Source organism: Crocodylus porosus, unplaced genomic scaffold (genome assembly GCF_001723895.1).
Source record: "Crocodylus porosus isolate Cpor-Errol unplaced genomic scaffold, CroPor_comp1, whole genome shotgun sequence".
NCBI lineage: Eukaryota > Metazoa > Chordata > Crocodylia > Crocodylidae > Crocodylus > Crocodylus porosus.
In genome coordinates this window covers 163,646,914-163,665,454 of record NW_017728886.1, presented here as the reverse complement: position 1 = coordinate 163,665,454, position 18,541 = coordinate 163,646,914, and the positions used below count along the sequence as shown (strand labels likewise).

General features: G+C 40.3%; 1 protein-coding gene across 2 annotated transcripts in view; it reads left to right on the top strand.

Moving 5' to 3' along the window:
• The window catches only part of NFATC1 (nuclear factor of activated T-cells 1), a 149,381-nt gene that overhangs the window by 86,970 nt on the left and 43,870 nt on the right, over positions 1-18,541 (top strand). For both annotated transcript variants that reach the window (XM_019544718.1, XM_019544727.1), the window contains exons 7-8: positions 293-348; positions 1,636-1,768. In XM_019544718.1, the coding sequence (XP_019400263.1) occupies positions 293-348; positions 1,636-1,768 (189 nt within the window). The remainder of the gene's footprint in view (positions 1-292; positions 349-1,635; positions 1,769-18,541) is intronic.

The window sequence follows — 18,541 nt, the reverse complement described above, 5'->3', positions numbered from 1 at the left end:
TAGTACTGGATTGTTTTCAATCAGAATCTGTTTACTGTTTTCCCAGTACCTTCTCCACTGACCCATGTTCCCTTCCTTATAAACAAATTAAATGAGATTGCCTGGCTTCCAGCAAGTTATTTATATGATTTCTTGCTTGGGCAGAGGATGAACAACTCAACCACAGACCTATCTTCTATGTTTTCTTCCTCCCACTATCCAAAGAGACTTTTGTAACTTCTTTCGAACACTGGGCACAGATTTGAAGGAAGGAAAATTAAAGGAGAGAACTAGATTTTTTTTTTTCTCCTAGATGGTCACCATGTGTGGGAAATGGAAGCCAAAACTGACAAAGAAATGTGTAAGCCAGTAAGTATGCCTAAATATTTTAACTTCAAAGTAAAGAAAAATGCTACATTTCTCTAGCACTCTTTTTCTGCAGAGGGCTTTCAAAGACACAGTTTTCTTCCCCTGAAATAGACAAGGTTGGAAGCCCTTTTTTGAAGGGAATGGGGCAATTTCATTGCACCAAGGTTAACATTTTTGTGTTCACATTTGAGGCCTTTCACGACTCTCAGCTCCTGTCAGCTTGAACACTCTTGTGTCTGACCTTCCCAGTTCCATCAATGAAAAGAGCCATGTCTTTCCCTTCATTAGAAATTCACACAAATGTCCCTAGGCTGTCTTCCAGGGCTGGCCCTTATATAGGCAAGTCCCTCCCTTGAACTTACTCATGAGGCTATTACATTTTCCTCTGTCAAATCTTGGCTTAAGACCCACCTTGACATCCCTGAATAGGAAATGAAAGAAATGCTGAATGCTGCTGAAAATCAGGCTTTTTTTTTTCAAGAATCTAACCAAACACTGACTTTGGGTACATGGGTTTAAATATTTTGTCTGGGGAGCAAGTGAAGGACCTAGCAATGCCATGCTCAGGATGGTGAAAACAAAAAGCTGGATGACTGATGTGGAAAGGAAAATAACTAGTTGAGTGCTAAGGAGAGATGTTTAAGTTGCCCATAATGTAGAGTACCTTGGCATCTACTAGGTTTTTGGCACTGGGAACAATACAGCACTATCAGTCAGAATTATACTCGTACGCTGACACATTACCAGTCCTTGCTAAAATCCCAACCCTGTATTTCATCCCTTGAAAGCCAGTCCTCCTGAGAGGATAGTTATAGGCATCCTTGCCAAATTGTTCATCCTATGGTACTTGTATCAGGACATTAGAGCAGCACAGACATTTAGAATGTAGTGCTTTCTCAGCCACCCTCTTCTAACAAGCATCACCCAGTAGTGTGCAACCTGAGTCTCATCACCCTGAAAGTAACCCCTGAAGTTTAAGGCCATGGCAAATAATATCTACAAACCTCATAGCTTTGGTACAGCTTTGCTTATCCTATGTTCAAGCTTCTGACTGCAACAAACTCATGGGTGAAGAAAAACACATCTAGAACAGCTGCAGGGACCTCTAACCAAAAAGATCACAAAAGGAAATCTAAGCTACAGACTTTCCTATCAGTGGGTATGCCATGACAATATTCCTCTTTGGGAGCTCAGAAGTGAAAATTGCAAATGTTGATGCACACTTATAAATGTGCAGTAAATCTGTCATAGCTATGTACTGATTTTCTCATGTGTCTGTTTTGATAGAATTCATTGGTTGTGGAGATCCCACCTTTCCGAAATCAGAGGATAACCAGTCCTGTTCAGGTCAATTTCTATGTCTGCAATGGAAAGCGAAAGAGAAGCCAGTACCAGCTTTTCACCTATCTTCCTGCTAATGGTAAAAATATATTTCAAAATTCAGGAGTTGAAAACTAGAGATCATGTTCTTTGTTAAAAAGATGCAAGACAGAATGTAACTGAATTCCATAGCACGCTGTTTAGGGCTGTAAGTGATGCTACATGATGAAAATGTAAACTGCACCACCTTTTAATCCACTGCTTACAGAAAAGGCCTCTACGTAAATTATGTTTTTTGGTGATTTCTGCTCTCTGGATTGTTGGGAAAAACATTACATTACATGTGGAGTGTGAAACCTGTGACTACAGGGGGACTCTGGTTTGTGCAGTGTTTATACCTGATCTATCTGTAGAAGAGGTCTTTTGTTGTATTATGAGCAAGAGTGAAGCCTTTATAGCAAAAAGCAACATTTAATGCACCTGCAAGTGCACATGCACATATACACAAATATGTTTTTAAACTGATGAAGTGCCCCTCAAGCCTCTTAGGATGTTTCTGTTTCACTTTCCAGTCTCAGTGTTGGGGGTATGACTGAGATGTAGGCAGTCAGGGCTTGACCCTAGAGGGTCACAATCCAGAGAGTCTGGAACAGACAAGGTCAAGGAAGCAATCGTGGTATCTAGTGACGGGGATCAAGAGCAGGCAGGTAAAGAGGCAGAGGTATGTAAGGGACTGGGATGTATGCAGTCACCCTGGGTAGAACCATGAGCCACAGGAGAATCTCAAATAAGAGACAGGAATCCGGTCTGAAGCCACCAGCCTTTTCAACTTTGCATGAAGCAGGAATCAAAGCAGGGTACAACAAAAGCTAAGTAAAATTTGCATTATGTTAAATGGCTTTAAAAAACTGCAAATATTATAAATGAAATTCTATGAAATACAAATTCTAATGTCACAAAAATCTAGGATGAAGGCAGTTCAGATTTTTACCATGTTTTTAATTTAAATAAATCATAATACATTAACAGGGAACTTGATAGCAGCAACCTGGTTTTTAAACTTTCCAAGAAGGGCCCTGTGAAGTGGGTTTGAGTGAACCAGCCTAATTATGCATATCATCTCTGCAGCATATAACCCCATGTATATTGAAAGATTGTGCAGATCTTTAGGATGAAAAAGGGAACAGTAATTATTCTCTCATTTTTATTATTATTACCTTCAGCAACATAAAATGTTGTTATAATAGCCAAAGAATAATGTTTCTCCACCCATTATGCTTACACAGACATTTCAAATTCATGTCTGTTGTTAACAGTTAGTTTTACTACAGTGTTTTTCTTCAAGCAACAGTACCTCTTTCTTCTTCATCTATGTAGACCTGATTTACTTATGCTCTACACTTTGTGAATAACTTGCACCAGTGCAAAGTGGGTGTAGAATACAACCAACATAATTTGATAACACTGTGTTCACTTTGCACTCTCTGTGCACTAGTGTGAATAACTCCACAAATTATAGGTGATGAAGAATCAACCCATTCTTTATTTTTTTTAAATTGTCACATATAATAATGTCCTGGTTTTTTAAACATTGAGGGCACTTTTACACATGCTCAGAGGGGGAGGGGGAAGGTACTTTAATTAGACTGGCTCTGACAGCAGTCTATTAAAGCACCACAGTGTCTCATGTATTAGCATCCTCACACTTCAAAATGGCAGTAGGGGCACTTGAACTAAAGTTTGTTGAATGAGCTTTCATTCAAACAGCCCCGCCACCATTTTAAAACATGGAGACGCTAATACACAAGATGTGGAGGCTGGCTGGAGAGCTGTATTAATAGCTACGTGCTCATTTAATAGAGTTTGCTCCAACATGCTGTAATTACACCACATTGGAGCAGCCCTGCAGCACATGTACAGGCATCCTGAGAGCCTAGTTCTCTGTTCTGCCATGCTGGTTTTGTGCCTGTGTAATTCCATTGACTTCAATACAGCCTTAGTGAATAGGTGTTAAAGTTAAGGGTTGCACTGGGTTAAGATAGTAAAGAACTAGATGATAATATAGAATACAGGTCTCCTTAATCTAGTTTTCCATTGCATTGCACCCATTTTACATCATTTTAAGCGAGCATACTGATTTACTTGTGTATTCTCTTATGTTTATGGAAGTGATGAGGACAAATATATTTTTGTAATCATTTGAAATGATTCAAAGTATTATAAGGATTGTGTGTATTGCATAAATTGAAGTTTTGTATTCATGTTATCTGTGGTTGTTTCCATTATGCCTTTACACCTGACAATAATCATAGTTATTCAAGAATCTGGCTCTCAGTTTATAACTGAATTCAGACATTTAAAATGCTCCATTTTTAACAAGCTTTTTTAGGCCTCACTGGTTTATCTAACTTCTTTCACAAGCTTCTCATAGCTTGCCAAGATATTGAAAACCAAAGTTGCACTCATCAAGAAAACGTTATGAGCCAGCAACCACTGTATGATCTAGGTAAAAAGTTTTAAAGGTTTTCAGCAGTATTTCGGTCCATTTAACACCCCTTGAGTTGTTCAAACAAATCCCACCAAATGTAGAGGCTTTAGGTTTTTAACAAGCAAATGTCAAAATAATCATCAAGTATTAGACATGGCTTTACACAAATCAGATAGTGTGTCATACGCTCTTTCTGGTTTTGTGCTTTATAAGTCAAAATGGTAACATATCATAGCTTTCCACAGTTTTACTTAATTTCTGAGCAATAGAGATGCCTAAAGAACAGCATGATATGTTACGCAAATGAGCATTTCCGGAGCAGTAGCATAACTAGGGCAAGGAGAACAGCGCACCTCACTAAGCGTGTATCTGTGGGGAGTGAATGGAGGGAGTGGAATGGTGTTCCCCACTCCCACCCCAGGTAACCTTGTGGCCTTATGCCCAATATGTATGTGGAGAGTGATGAGTGAGCAAACAAGGCACCATCTCACAGGGAGCCTGGGCAAAGGGCTGCTACCACTGAAGTGGAGTTGATGCTCCTATGACAGTGGCAGCCGCAGCAATACCCCAGAAAGGAAAGCCTTCTCTTTCCATCATCTACATCCATGTGTCCATCCCTCTCTTCCTCCAAATTGTCTATAGTGGTAGGGATCATCCTCCCTCCCCCCTGACCTAGGCACTCAATAAACTGCCTATGCCTCTGTCCCAGAGCAAGGCACCCCATATGAACTAGAGTCTAATTCAGGAGTGGGCAATTATGTGGGCCCGGAGTTTTGGTAAACTGTTGCGGGCCGGGTCAGGACTCACCCCCCAGCCCTGCACAACAGCTCACCAAAGCTCCTTAAGTGTCTCCATCCCATCTGCCTGGTTCACACCCTTCCTGCATGGTCCCAGCCAGTCTGCATGGGGACCCCAGGACTGCAGGGTGGTGACAGCATGTGGCCGGGGCCCGGGGCAGAGCCCCATCTGCTTCTCGCATGCCTTTGCCCACACAACTGGCACCCATTGCAGGGGTGTGTGGGCAGAAGATCTCAGCTCTGCTCCATGTGCAGCCAGGATGGGGTTGTGGGTGGGGTACAGCATCCAGATGAAGCACAGGCAGGTGGGGCTGGGATCATGGGGCCAGAGCCCCATGCTGTCACTACTCTACAGTCCCAGTTCCAGCCCTGCCCACCTGTCCCACTCCTGAACACTGCTCCTCACCCATGGCCCCATCCCAGCCAAGCACAGAGAAGAGCCAAAACAAGTCCAGCCGCTGCGCCACCCCAGCCCAGCTGCACACCTGGGGGCAGTGGGATTGGCTGCATGCGCCACAGCCCAGGCTGTCCTCTGCACCTAGACTGGACAGTACTGAGGGACCCACGGTGGTCCGGACAAATAACTTGGCAGGCCAGAACCTGCTTGGGGCTGAATTTTGCCCAACCCAGTCTAATATCAGTGTGGAGTGAGCTACTAGGTTGTGTACATTCTGAGATAAGGAATTATGACATACACGTACTGACTACAGGGTCACTTTAGTTCCTACTGTAGTTCCAGGACCTCCTTAAGGCAGTGGGGAGAACAGCTAGCAGATCCAGGTAGTAATATATTCATCCCATCTCCAATGAATGGTATAACTTTGCAGCATGCAGTCAGACCAACCTATACAACAGAACTTCTGCTTCTGTGGCAGTCAGATAGATTCTTTAGCTGTGGAGACATGACATAACATTCCCCTTTATTTGTAAATTCAAACACTTCTAGGACAGCTTACCCAATGAGCCATTGAACTGCCTTGATACAAGGAAAATGATTTTTAAAAGGGCTTTAAAAGGGTGGTGAGGCAGCAGGGAGGCAAAGTTCTGCTTTTGAAAAGAGATGGGCCTACACTGAAACTCTGGTTCAGAAGAGACTAAAATCCTGAAGATTCAAAATCCAGCTCTGGCCTTGTATTTTGCATCTTGGATCTACCTCTACTGAATATGAACTGTTTCCAGATTTCACTTTGTTGTTCTCAGACATAAATTACAGGGATGTTGATCTTTTCCTAATGACATTTTGTTTCAGTACTACTACAATAATATGCAGCACTGAGCTATTATACATCAGTTTTATCCTAAGTCTGTGCACTTTAGGCTTTTGAGGCTATTCACTGAACATATCTGTCACCTGGAATCTAAGTAATTTCCTTAACCTTTTGGTGTAGATTAGTCCACACACAGCTTGTGTGGTAAGACTTAATGCATTTTTCATTACTACACTCCAGTAGCATACCACAACTCCTGTCCAGTGTCAAAACACTGCAACCAGGAAACCTATGTAAAGCAAGATAGGAATACCCTTGAATTTTCCATCTTAAAAAAATAACCTTCACTCTAGCTGTTTTTTCACAGTTGCTCCATAGCCTTTATTAGTATGCAACAGAATGATGTTTATGTAAAAACATTAGTCAGCCCTGCATTTGCATTGGAACATTGTTAATAAGTACACTAAATATTTGTTTTCCATGTTTATGTAAGATTGGATATAGTTTTGTTTATGTGAGTTAATTGTACCATTAGCACAAATATTTCTGTTAAGAATAGTCATCTAAAATTAATAGTCATAATCTGTAGATTTTGGGGAATTAGCTAATCTGGAAGAGATTATAAAGCACGTGAAGCCATTAAAATGTATACTACAGTTACAAATCTATACAGGCCGTGCATGCTTCAGTTAAGGTCTAGCAAAGACTAGTTCTCTCTGTCAGAGGCAGGGTTTTAAAGTTGTCTAGTTTCATGTAATTTCAGCAAGAGTGGAGAAGATTTTAAGAAATGCATTAAATATGAAGTTTTATGTCTAAGTTTGTTCGGATTTCTTTTCAACAAATACAATACACTGAAAATGAAGGAAGCCTTCCTAGGATTTTCTCTCTTACTACAAGCAGCATAGTGATGTCTGTGATCAGTGTATCATCTGCTGAATGTTGCCCTGAAAGCTGGTGAACAGAAAAATATATTGCTCAAGTATCCTCTTTTTATTTAATTTTGGATATGTAACATTTCTTAACAAACCAAGGCAAACGATTGATGACTGTATGCATTGGTCCAGGAAAGCTTACTGAGGTGAGGAAATGTTAGAAATTTCAAACTGCCTCTGACAATAAGATCTGGAACATAAAATACAAGAAATTCTAATATCTGATCACTAAAGTTAATTGCACCAAAGCTTAATTAACCTGAATTGTACTCTCAGACATGCATAGAAAACTATGTTGACTTCAGTGAAATTATGTCAGTGTAAATGAGATCACTGGTTGGTTTTAAAATCACTATATATGCTTTCTGATATATTAAATATAAGGAACATTGGCAGTTACACAGGGTATTTATTATCATTTTGAACATCTGAGCATATCACTTCTAGCACAGGGAATACAACTGTCGTTACTTAGGAAGGACAGAGACCTTCAGAAATTTGTAAGATAAATTTTGTGAGCCAGATTCTTGCCTAGATCTGTGATCTTCTGTTTTCTTTGCCCCAATTAAACTATTTTAGGATATAAGATGCAAATATTTGGTGTGTGTTCAGAGATTTGTTTAAGGAAGAATTTTGTGTTCTATAGATTAAATTAACTGAAAAGAAGAAAGGGTGGTGTGCCTCTTGCCTCTTGCATCTTTGAGTGACATTGTTCCTCTTAGGCTGTTATATCTAATTAATTATTCAGAAAGAGTGCTGATCCATATAAGTGTTAACCCTAGTACTTTTATTACTAGGATTTTGATATGCGGAGTGATCTTTATTTAAAAATGTAATGTGCTGGCTGCATTTTGAGACATTTGCTTCTATATATGTGGGGCCTGATTTTGAAAACAGGGCCAGATTTTCAAGTGTTTAGCACTCACAAAATTGGACCAAATTTTTCTAAAGAGCTGTGCTTTCTTTAAGCTACCTAAATTAAACACTCAGTGCATGGAGCTCTTTTGCAAAATTGGTGCCTAAAAGGGGCATTAATTCTTTTGAAACTCTTGCTCTACCATGGGGAGCCAAACCATCCTGAAAACCTGGCCCTTAGTTACTAGATGCACCCTATTCTGTTGGGGCACTGCACTATGAAAGGGATGAAAGTTCTTCTGAAAATGGTGAGCAGTGCCTACTGCTTGGTTTTTGTGAGCATCCTACTTATTTCCTGCCCATGGTCTAAAATTATCTCTTGACTATGCCCCAGATGAGTACAATCAGCAGTTTTCTAGTGATTACATTTAGCAGCCCCGCCTCTGTTTCGCCTCACCTCTTCCACCCGCAGCTCACTTTCTAAGTTAAATGCTACATTGGTCACATTTACCTGAAAGCAATAAAATGAGGATGTGAAGCATGTGAGACGGAGTACAGCTTCAGCTGTTAGCGAGACAGAGCACAGCTTCAACTGATAGTCCTCTGACACGCTGCAGCTTGGAACTTTTGTTGAACTTTCATATTTAACCTTTCTACGACTGCAAAATGATCATAGGCTTGCAGGGGCAACGCAGGCCAAATCCTGTGGCCAGGTTATAAAAGTCTCATAAAACATACCAGGATATGTAATATAATCATTGTAAAGGTTGTTAAAAGAAGTTATTCTGCTGTGAATTTGCAATACAAGATGGGTGAAAGTGCTAGGAATGGGAGAATGGAGTGGGGTTTACGTCGAACAATGTGATATGATTGACAAGCAAGGGGTGTTGTAGAACCTGGCTTGCAGAGGCCATTAGGAAAGCTGCTGACGGACAGGGACAGTACTCATGACAAGCAGGCAGCTAAACCAAAGGCAGAAAGAGAAAGTAACAGCTGCTACTCCTGCCACACAAAAGACCCTCATAGGACTCATACAGATAGTTCACCACCTACTCAGAAAGCCAGAGAGACTGGCAGGGTGAACGTGCCTGAAAATGGGTATAAATTCTATTTATACCATTCAAAAGTCACCTTTCTGCTGCCACAACAGTGTAAAAAGGCCTGGATGTATCTGGGAATCAGGCCCAAATTCTCATATAGGTATGAAGATATATTTTCAGCATTGACAAGTCCAGGAAGCAACAGATTCCTGAAGGATGTGTTGTGAAGTCTGCTCAAATCAAAGCAGAACTGGAAGGAAGGAGGTTTGCCTGGAGGGGATTTTTCTCTTAGGTGAAAATATGAATCATGATTGCTCATTTTTACTCTACGTGCTGTTATAATTCATTTCATTTTGGCTGCGAAATGGCTGATTGTTACTTTTGACATTTAACAGGGTAACAAAAAACAGGCAAGGCTTTGTTGGAGTCCTTTTTCCAATGAACAGGATCTCTAACTTCATTGTAACTGGGTCTTCAACCATTTTTGTCTCATCTGAGAATTGGGAGAGGATGGGGAATCTCACTTTTGATCCTTTTTTCTTAGTGTTATGCTGTCATTGTGGGGGGGAGAGGAAGGTTGCATGTAGGGTTAGGTCCCTGGCAAAGTCATCAATACTTCACTTAAATAAGAATCCCCTTTGCTGCTGGTCAGGAGCCACACCTCATTTGCAGATGGCAGTTGTCCTCTTTTCAAATAAGTAGATAATGGCAGCAGACTAGCCAAGTAGTGCCAGCATCCAGTGCTACATCTTCATCCGGATGGTCTCCTTGAGGGATCAAGAAGGAATATTACTTGATGGGACTTCTTTTGATGGATTATGGTGGAGAAGTTAAGGCCATGCTGTGCCACACATTAACTCACATTAAGCAAAAGCTTCCTTCACATATAGTCTCACTGATTTCTAAGGTACTAATCAACCTGAGTTAGCATGGCAGGATCTGGCCTATTGTTCTTATCCTCCCACTAACAGTGTTCTAACGGCAGTAATTTGCCACCCTTACTTCCTGTGTATTCCCCCTGGCTTCACACATCTGAGTGTTAGAGAGGTTGAGACGAGGATCTTTCAATTAGTTTAAAAGCTAAAAGGTAAACCCTTCCATAAAGGCAATGAGGTTTAGAATTACAGGGACTGAATTACATAAGAGGTTTATTTTTGTTCTCCTCGAGTGGCTGATTATCATAATTAATCTAGCCCTTTGATTGATCCAGACTGGGATGCTGTTCTGGTGGTTGCACTGGATTAAATATACATGAGAGAGGCACTTGGTTATGGAGGAGGACTGTGTAAGTTTCTGAAGGAGAAGAGTGTGTAGGAGCTAAAATGGCCCAGAATAATCAAAATTAAAATATTCTTTCAAGAGGGCTAAACTATGATTTGCTGTAAGAGAGCCAGATTCCTGTTTAGGTAACAATATGTAGCCTGCATGGTGGCAGCAGGGCAGAAAATGTTGTGGTGTATTAGAAAGTAACTATTGATTGGCCAATGAACTCTTCATTAGAGCAAGTTGCACTCTGTGCATTACTGTCTGCTAGCTCAAACCACCAAGTTCTTTGGAGAGAAAGAGACCCCAGATGAGAGCAGAGCACACAAGAAGCCTGGGGCATATAAATATTTATAGTGTACAAAGTGAAGCTTATGAACCAGTTAACTACAATTCCTGTGTTTACATGATGAAAAATATACTTGTTTTATTGTGACTCTAATCTGAATGTACAACTTCCATCAATAAATATTCCTTTATTCCAACAACCTCCTTAAAGATTACTTCCCACACTGCTGCCTGTTTACAATAGACTGCATAAATTATGGCTGCCTCCACATTAATGCCTTTTGGGCACTCTGCCCACAACTTTCATTTTACTATTCAGATCTCCTTGAAGGGAAAACAGACAGTGGTGAGGGGGGAGGCAAAAGCAATGTTAAATCCCTTGATTCAAGGCTTCACCATATTGCAGAAGAAAGGAGCCTGAATCACACAACTCTGTATTTGAACATGCACAAAGTATTGAATTGACCCCCAAAACTCATCTTGCCCAGTATGACACACATTTGCTCAAGCTTCCACCTCACAATAGGACATACAGCAGAATATTATGCAGTGAGAACACCAGTGAAGCTGGCAGATAAGCTGTTGACATTGGGAAGAATATCTTAAATGAAAGCCACTAGTATTACTTTTCTTTCCTTGTTAAGCCAAATCATCTTTCTTTCATGCATCAAAAGGAGTGTTTGCCATAACAAGATATGACCTCAAGAAATCCCATTTCAAATCTAAAACTAATCCAATTCAGTCAGACATCTAGTTCCATTTCATAGCTTTCAAGCAACATTCCAACTGCTCAAGCCACATTATATTTGATTGCAGCTGGTTCATACAAGCAAGGAAAAAGCATTTGGAGGCCTTAGAGAGGCTGAAAACAGTAAAGTTTTGTTTAAAGACGGCAAGCTGTAACTTGTTTCAGGTGTCCTGTAATTTTTTAAAGGAAGAAAAAAACATAATTTGCAAAGTTGCGTGATGGATGTCTTCTGACAAAAAATGAACCAGATCTCTTGGAACTCCTCCCCCCCCCCAGTTCCCTATTCAAAGAAACATAATACATACCCTATCTCCATTACTAATATACACAAATCAGATCCCCCAGAGCTACCCCCCAGTTTTAACAAGTGTGCATGTGAACCTATAATACATAGTCTCTTGCTTTCATTTGGATATGTGTTGAACAAACTAATAGTTTAACAGCAATTGAAAAGCATATGGTAATTGAATTAACTGAAAAGCACTTTCTAATCAGATAATGGCACTGCGCGAGATCATAGACAAAGATGTATGTATGAGGTTTCAATCTGTTTAGATAGTATGCTTATACACACTTATGCATGTACTTCGGAGCCCATAAAATCATGTATATGTAAAAGCAAAGAGGGCAGTCATAGGTTATAGGTTTTTTAATGGTGATTAGGAGAAACAGCTAATCAACTTTGAAAGGAGTCTTGGTTCTTTCTCTAAATAGAGACAGCAATTGTATGAACCCACTAAAATAATAATTATCTGGCAGAAGTAGGAGTTAGGAACATGTTTCTAATCTCACTGGTTTTATATCAGTGTAAGGCTATTGACTAAACTAGGGCCTTGTCACATGGGACACTTAGTATGGGTTCAAAATGTGTGGTGTTAAAGTTTGACCATGTCCCAAGCAGTCACACAATAATGTTTATCATGATCTCTAACATGCACAGCTCACTGATTGTCAGTTCCAGCCTCGGTGCTGCATCAGAGTTTTGAACCAACTTTGAGCTATCCTGAGGCTGGGACTGACAATCAGCCGATTGTTGGTTCCCTGTCCTACAACCCTGTAGGGTTGGAGGCACCTGGCTTTCAATTTGATTCTGAAGGAATCTGACAAGTGAAGGATCCAGTATCCTTCTTTCTGACATGTGTGACTTTCCTCATCCCACCTGGTACAGCAGAGGGGTCCCTGGCTGATGTCTTGATTTGGTAAGGACTGACCGTCACTGAGTGAGGACTGCACGAAGCAGTCTGACTAGAGCTGTTACTTAATTTTATGTGTAGATAACTCATCACACACAAAGTTGTAGCTTTGCTACAATATGAGTGCACTTAGTGTGTGTTTCACTGCTTGAACACATGGACACCCCTGTTTTACGTGCATTTAACACACATTAAGAATAACTTGCAACATGGTCCACAAAGTCAGTCCTGGTTTATACTGGCATAAGGAAGAGAGATCTTCACAGGTTCTTCTGTTAGCGCCAATCACCTTCACACATGAGGTCAGAACTGAATCTCGAAGCTGTGTACTGTTTGAAATGTTAAATCCCATTATTCCATAAAACATTGGTCTCCACACTTTTTTGATCGCACACCCCTATCAGTAAAAAATTTTTGAGCACGCACCCCCAATATATGTATATTTATATAAATAGAAATAGAAGTTATAATATTTTCTTCCCGCAACCCAATGGATCATCTTGCGCACCCCCTGGGGTACGCACTCTCCACTTTGGAGACCACTGCCATAAAAGACACAGTGGATCAGATTGTAGCCCCTGCTCTGGCTGCTTTGTGTTGCTGTAGGGATGCAAAACAGCTATAACCCTGGCAGATGTAATCCATGTCCTTTCCTTGTAGGCCTGCTTAAGCAGCTTCTATCTATCCCAACATGTCCTTGGCAGGACATACAGTGTGGCAGAAGAAAGAGAGCCATACTGAGGTTTTCATATTCTCTGGCCCTCCTTACTATCCCTTTGAGCTATGGACTGTCAGATGTAAGTTGGATGCTCCAACTTCTTCCAGAATCTGGCCTCTGTGGACAAAAGGAGAACGAATATGATACAAGACTGGCCTTACCCCCATTCCTTTTGCCTCCTCTGGTCTTGCAACTAAAACAGCTCAACCTGGATAACTGAGCCACATGCACTTATGAAGGACATATTTTTTCGGGCAACAAATCAAATAGTTGTCATTCCCACCCACTGCAGGCATGTGGGCCCTGGATTTTACAAAGAAAGAGGGCGACAGCAATATGGATACGTGGTATATGGCCCAGATCAGCAAATGAGTGGTGTACCTTGAGAATGGCATAGATTAGCATTTTCTGTAAGTCCAGCTTCAGTCCCTTGGAAATATGTCTTTATGAAAGACAAAAATGAAATAAAGCTGACCAAAACTATAATATATATATATATTTTTAAGTCTTATTTCACCTTCCTTTCCTCAGTTCCCAAGAAGGTCCTACAGGGGGTTTTGGAGATTCCTTCCCTTGCTGAATTCAGTTAGCTAAGGGAAGAATTTTTTTTTGATGGGCTATGATCCAAAACTGTGGTTCTCTGTGAGTAATTATATCAATTTAATTGTCAGCTCATACATCTGAAAATTATTAAAAGAGTATATTGCTGTATATTGGAGAGGATGGGTGGTCCGAGGACACTATTTTAGGACTCAAGAAATACAGATTCAAGTTTCTACTGCACCAGAAACAGCCTAGGTGAACTTCTGCAAATCATGTAATTGCTCTGTGCCTCTGTTAAATAGGGATATAATAGTTCCCTATCTCACAGGAGCACTGTGAAGAAAAATACATTGTAACATGTGAGATGCTCAAATACTACAGTATTGGAGGCCAACAGGCATGAATCCAGATGGGGTGCAGTGGTGTGGTCAAACCCCCCTTTTTGGACTGCATTTCAGGAGCAGCAGCCTGGAGCTTTTTTAAGTCCCTGAATCAGGTAAGAATCTGTCTCCTCGCCCACCCAACCCATTCCCATCCATGCTCAGCGGTACCTCCCTTCCCCTCGCCTCCCCTGTCCTCTAACACAGCTACCTTGGGGATTGGGAGAGCTCCGAAGCAGTCCTGCCCTGCTCCAACCAGCCTCTGCGGGGAGATGGACTCAGCTGGGGACAACAGCATTTGCAATGGCAGACAAATTCTCCCTCCTTGACTGGTCCCCCTGGATGTTGCCTGACAGCTCAGGAGCAGGGAGTGGGAACCTGCCTGCCACCATTGCTGTCGCTGTTCCTTGTGAAGCCTGTCTCCGCATATATCCACATTTCACTAAGTTGGAACAGGGCAGAAGTGGCTAGGGCAGCAACAGTGTTGGGCAAGTCTTCCCTTCTGTACCCAGAGGCATAAATAGAGAGGGAGGGAAATGGGAGGGGAGTGGAGGTGCTGTGAGCACAGTTGGGAAGGGAAGGATGCTGAGAGCAGAGGGAGGGAGAGAGTCTTATCTGATTTGGGGAGTTAAAAAAATACCTAGCTACTGTTCTCCTGGCATGATCTACCTCCTCTGGTGGGGGTGAGGGAAGCTTGGAGTGGTGGATTACAGCCATCCTTGCCATGCAGGGGTGTTCCATCAGGTCAGGTTTGAGACACAGTGACAGAGTGCTGTGAGAAAGCAGCTACTGCAAACAGGGAGTTTAGTCTGTAGGTCTGCCAATCTGTTGTCTTTCACTAACACTGGATTTATTTAAAAATTCTGGCCCTGGGAAGCTTGCCATTGGCTGCAAGAGGACCAAACTATCATCTTTTCATATCCCAAAAAGCTGTTTAAACTGCAAGCAGAAGTGGGCGCAAATCCATCACCATTTCTAAATTAATTAGAATTAGGAGCCTTCCAGAGCAGTAGCAATTGAGATAATAACAGGTGGTGTCTTTGAAGGAATATCTGGTTCCTGATAGAGAGGCTAGATTCTGTTTAGATCAAGTCTGCTTTACAAGGTATTTTTTCAAAGACACAAAATAGCATTTGGAAAACTAACCCACTCAAGAGGTTTGGGCACCAAACTCTAGTTCATTCATCTGAAAATTCCAACCTAAATTATTATTATGACACATTGAGCGTGTCTACATGTCACCCTAAGGTAACATAGCGATCACCTGGGTCTACATGTGATCGGCAGCTATGTTGCCATAGTAGCTTGCTCCCCCAGTATAGCATGCGACTACAGTGACGTAGCAGTGAAATCTAACTGTACACCGCATGCCACAGCTGTAACTGCCCAGGCTGTACCATGCTTTATTACTTCCAAAAGGAAGGACTAAAGCACGGCATTGTAGCAGCATCACCATATGACAATGTGTAGATGTGCCCATTTAGTCCAAACGTTTAAGAAACGTTTGTGTGTAAGTGACAAAAGAATGGTGTAGTTTTGTGTTTTTAATACAGTAATCACAATTTGTAGATAGGTTCCAGATGCCTACATAATAGTCTTCACCCTAGCTATGCAACCTAGTTTGTTTGATATGTTGATATCAAACCAAGGGCAAAAAACTAAATAAGATCATACAGTAAATGTCTGCACTGATAATACTTGTTGTGGAAGTGTGTATTTGTTAGTGTATTTAATGTTAATAAGGATAAACATCTGTATAATTTATATGCCGCTCTTTTCTGGGTTCTTGTATGTTGATAGTGCCAAAAATCAAAGGTTTAAAAAAGTCCCATCTGGATCGCTAAAGTGTAAAAGCAAACAGACTTTTTAGAATTGTCAGAAATGTATATAATTTACCTTTAAAAGCTTTCAGGCACTCTGCTCTAAATGTGCATGATTTATTATTTTTCTTCGAAGCATGATATATTAACTTTTTACCTGCTAGAAAAGCCTTCATTTAAACCCAAGCTTGCAACTGAAGTATTTCTCCCACATTCAGATCCACACAGAGGACCATTGTCTTAATCCTAGTGACTTGGTATGATGTCATAATACCAGTCTCTCTGAGTAAGAATCAGAGGTAGCTTTGATTTATAGCTCACATTGCTGCCAACACATGGTTCTCAGATATTCAAATTAAATTAGATGACATAATGAAAGAAGTCCAGCAGCCTATGGTGACATTGTCAAGCCACTGAAAAACAATTAGCAAAGATTGTTTTTTATCAGACTAATTTAGAACTTTGAACATTGTCATAATTTAATACATTAAATTAAGAAAATTTCAACATTATCAATAGATCCATCTTGTGTATTACAAAATAGCAAATATTTAAAAATAATTAGCAATGCAAACTACACCAATATTTCTCTTTCATTTGCTGGTAAAGCCCCAGTTTTGCAAAGATTTGGGATTATGCAAGTAAGTAAAATTATTGCCAATTATTGTATGATGAAGCATCCTCTTTGCTATTTGCTTTTGTATAAACTCTGACCTCATTGCTGTAATTTATTATTGGCACATCCGACTATGGCAAATTTAGTCCTAATTTTTCATCCTAGTCAGCTAAGAGAGTCTGCAGTACTGAATATTATCTCTCCACCACAAAGCAACCCTGAGACAGACTGCTTGTTGGCATTTCATACTGCTGCATGAAATTAAAAAATAGTCCAATTCATGCTAAAAATGCTTGTAGATTCTAAACAGCTTCAGGCTTTTCCATTGTTTGTCACTTTTGCCCCAGTTTGTGGCAAGAACCAGTGTCTTGCGGCTGGGAGACTTTTAAAGAAGCCATTTGAGCTGATGATTGATTTAAAATATTTGACACGATCGTGTAAAATAACTTGCGTTAATACAATTTTCTGTTAAATGTTAGTTCTGAGGATATTAATCATATTTCTGGTATCCCATTGCTTTTTCCCCATATACAGTATGGGGAGTCTCATGTGTTGGTCATATGAAACAAACCAATATAAGAAACATATGCGTCCCAAAACTGAATGACAGATAAAATGGATAGGGACAAAAATTAGCTTTGAGGCAAATTGTATTTGCTGAGAGATGGATTTGAGAATGCAAACCCTTTATCTGGACTCAGGTAAGACAAACGTAAGACAAAAAGTTTGTGGGTAAGTGGTAACATTGCCCTCCTGCTGCTGGTGGCCTGCCATAGCTATTATAAAAACTTGCTGGACTGTTCTCTAGGCTCAAAGAAAATGGCTTTGTGATGCGGGCTGACATTTAAGGGGGCAAATCCTTACCTGGAGTAAATCAATGGAGCTCTGCCAATTTATACCACTTGATAGCCTGGTCTGAAAAGAACTGTAAGGAAAAAAGCATAAATTTTAGCCAACATATTAGACTCTTTTCAGCTCTGTTATGCAACAAAGCAAATTCTTGTAAATTGTTTGAGTAATGTTGTGGTTTCTAGGATAACAAACTAATGCCACAAACAGGATATTGAGTTAAAGTAATAAAACAAGATGTAGTGTGCAAAGAAAAAATGCTGTTAGTATTTGGAAGATGTGCATAAGATGTGCCTATTTCTTTGTGTCCTGTGTAATAATGAGCAAAGTAAGCATAAAACTCCACCTTTCTGATTCAGTAGCCTTTTAAATCAGCTTTGCACAGCTATAAATGTACTGAGAATTATCAAACAGCAAAGAGTCAAACCTATATTCTCATTCAAACTCCATTTGAAAAATATCAGCTGCTGAATGCTTTCAGCCTTCACTTATTCCACTTGATAGAATTACATATGTTGGAGAAGCTGAGTTACATACTGCATAAATAAACTGCAGTATGTGGCTTAATGCAGCAATTTGTGGCATATCTGTCCTAGGCAAGTCATAATATAGTTCTACATTCCTGTAAAGTAGAGAGACAAAAAAAAAATGTGAATATCAAAGGCTTTCTGTTGATGCATTCAGCTTTGCAAATTTGATTTTTTAAGAAGACTCTTATTGGGTCTAATTCTTCAGACTTCTAATTTGTAAAGATATTTAAATTTGTGCAATACGGAGTAAAAATCAACCTACTGATTTTATAGGTATTTATACAATCATATTGTACATGTGTAAATTACTATTTTGTGTGCAAAAGCATTGAAGAATTAGGGGTGCATTCCTTAGCAATTTCACCATTAATGCCTTCTTTTGTTCTTCTTCCTCAGTATACCTGCACTAATAATGAGATCAACAGATAAACAAAATACATAGTATTGAATACAAAAGACCTTTTTATTTTACTGGGAAAATAGCTTTAGGGAATGCAATAGATTTCATAGAAAACAGTGGGGTCCCTCAAGGCTCTGTCCTGGGACCCATACTGTTCAACATCTTCATTAACGATGTGGACATTGGAGTCAGGAGTGGACTGGCC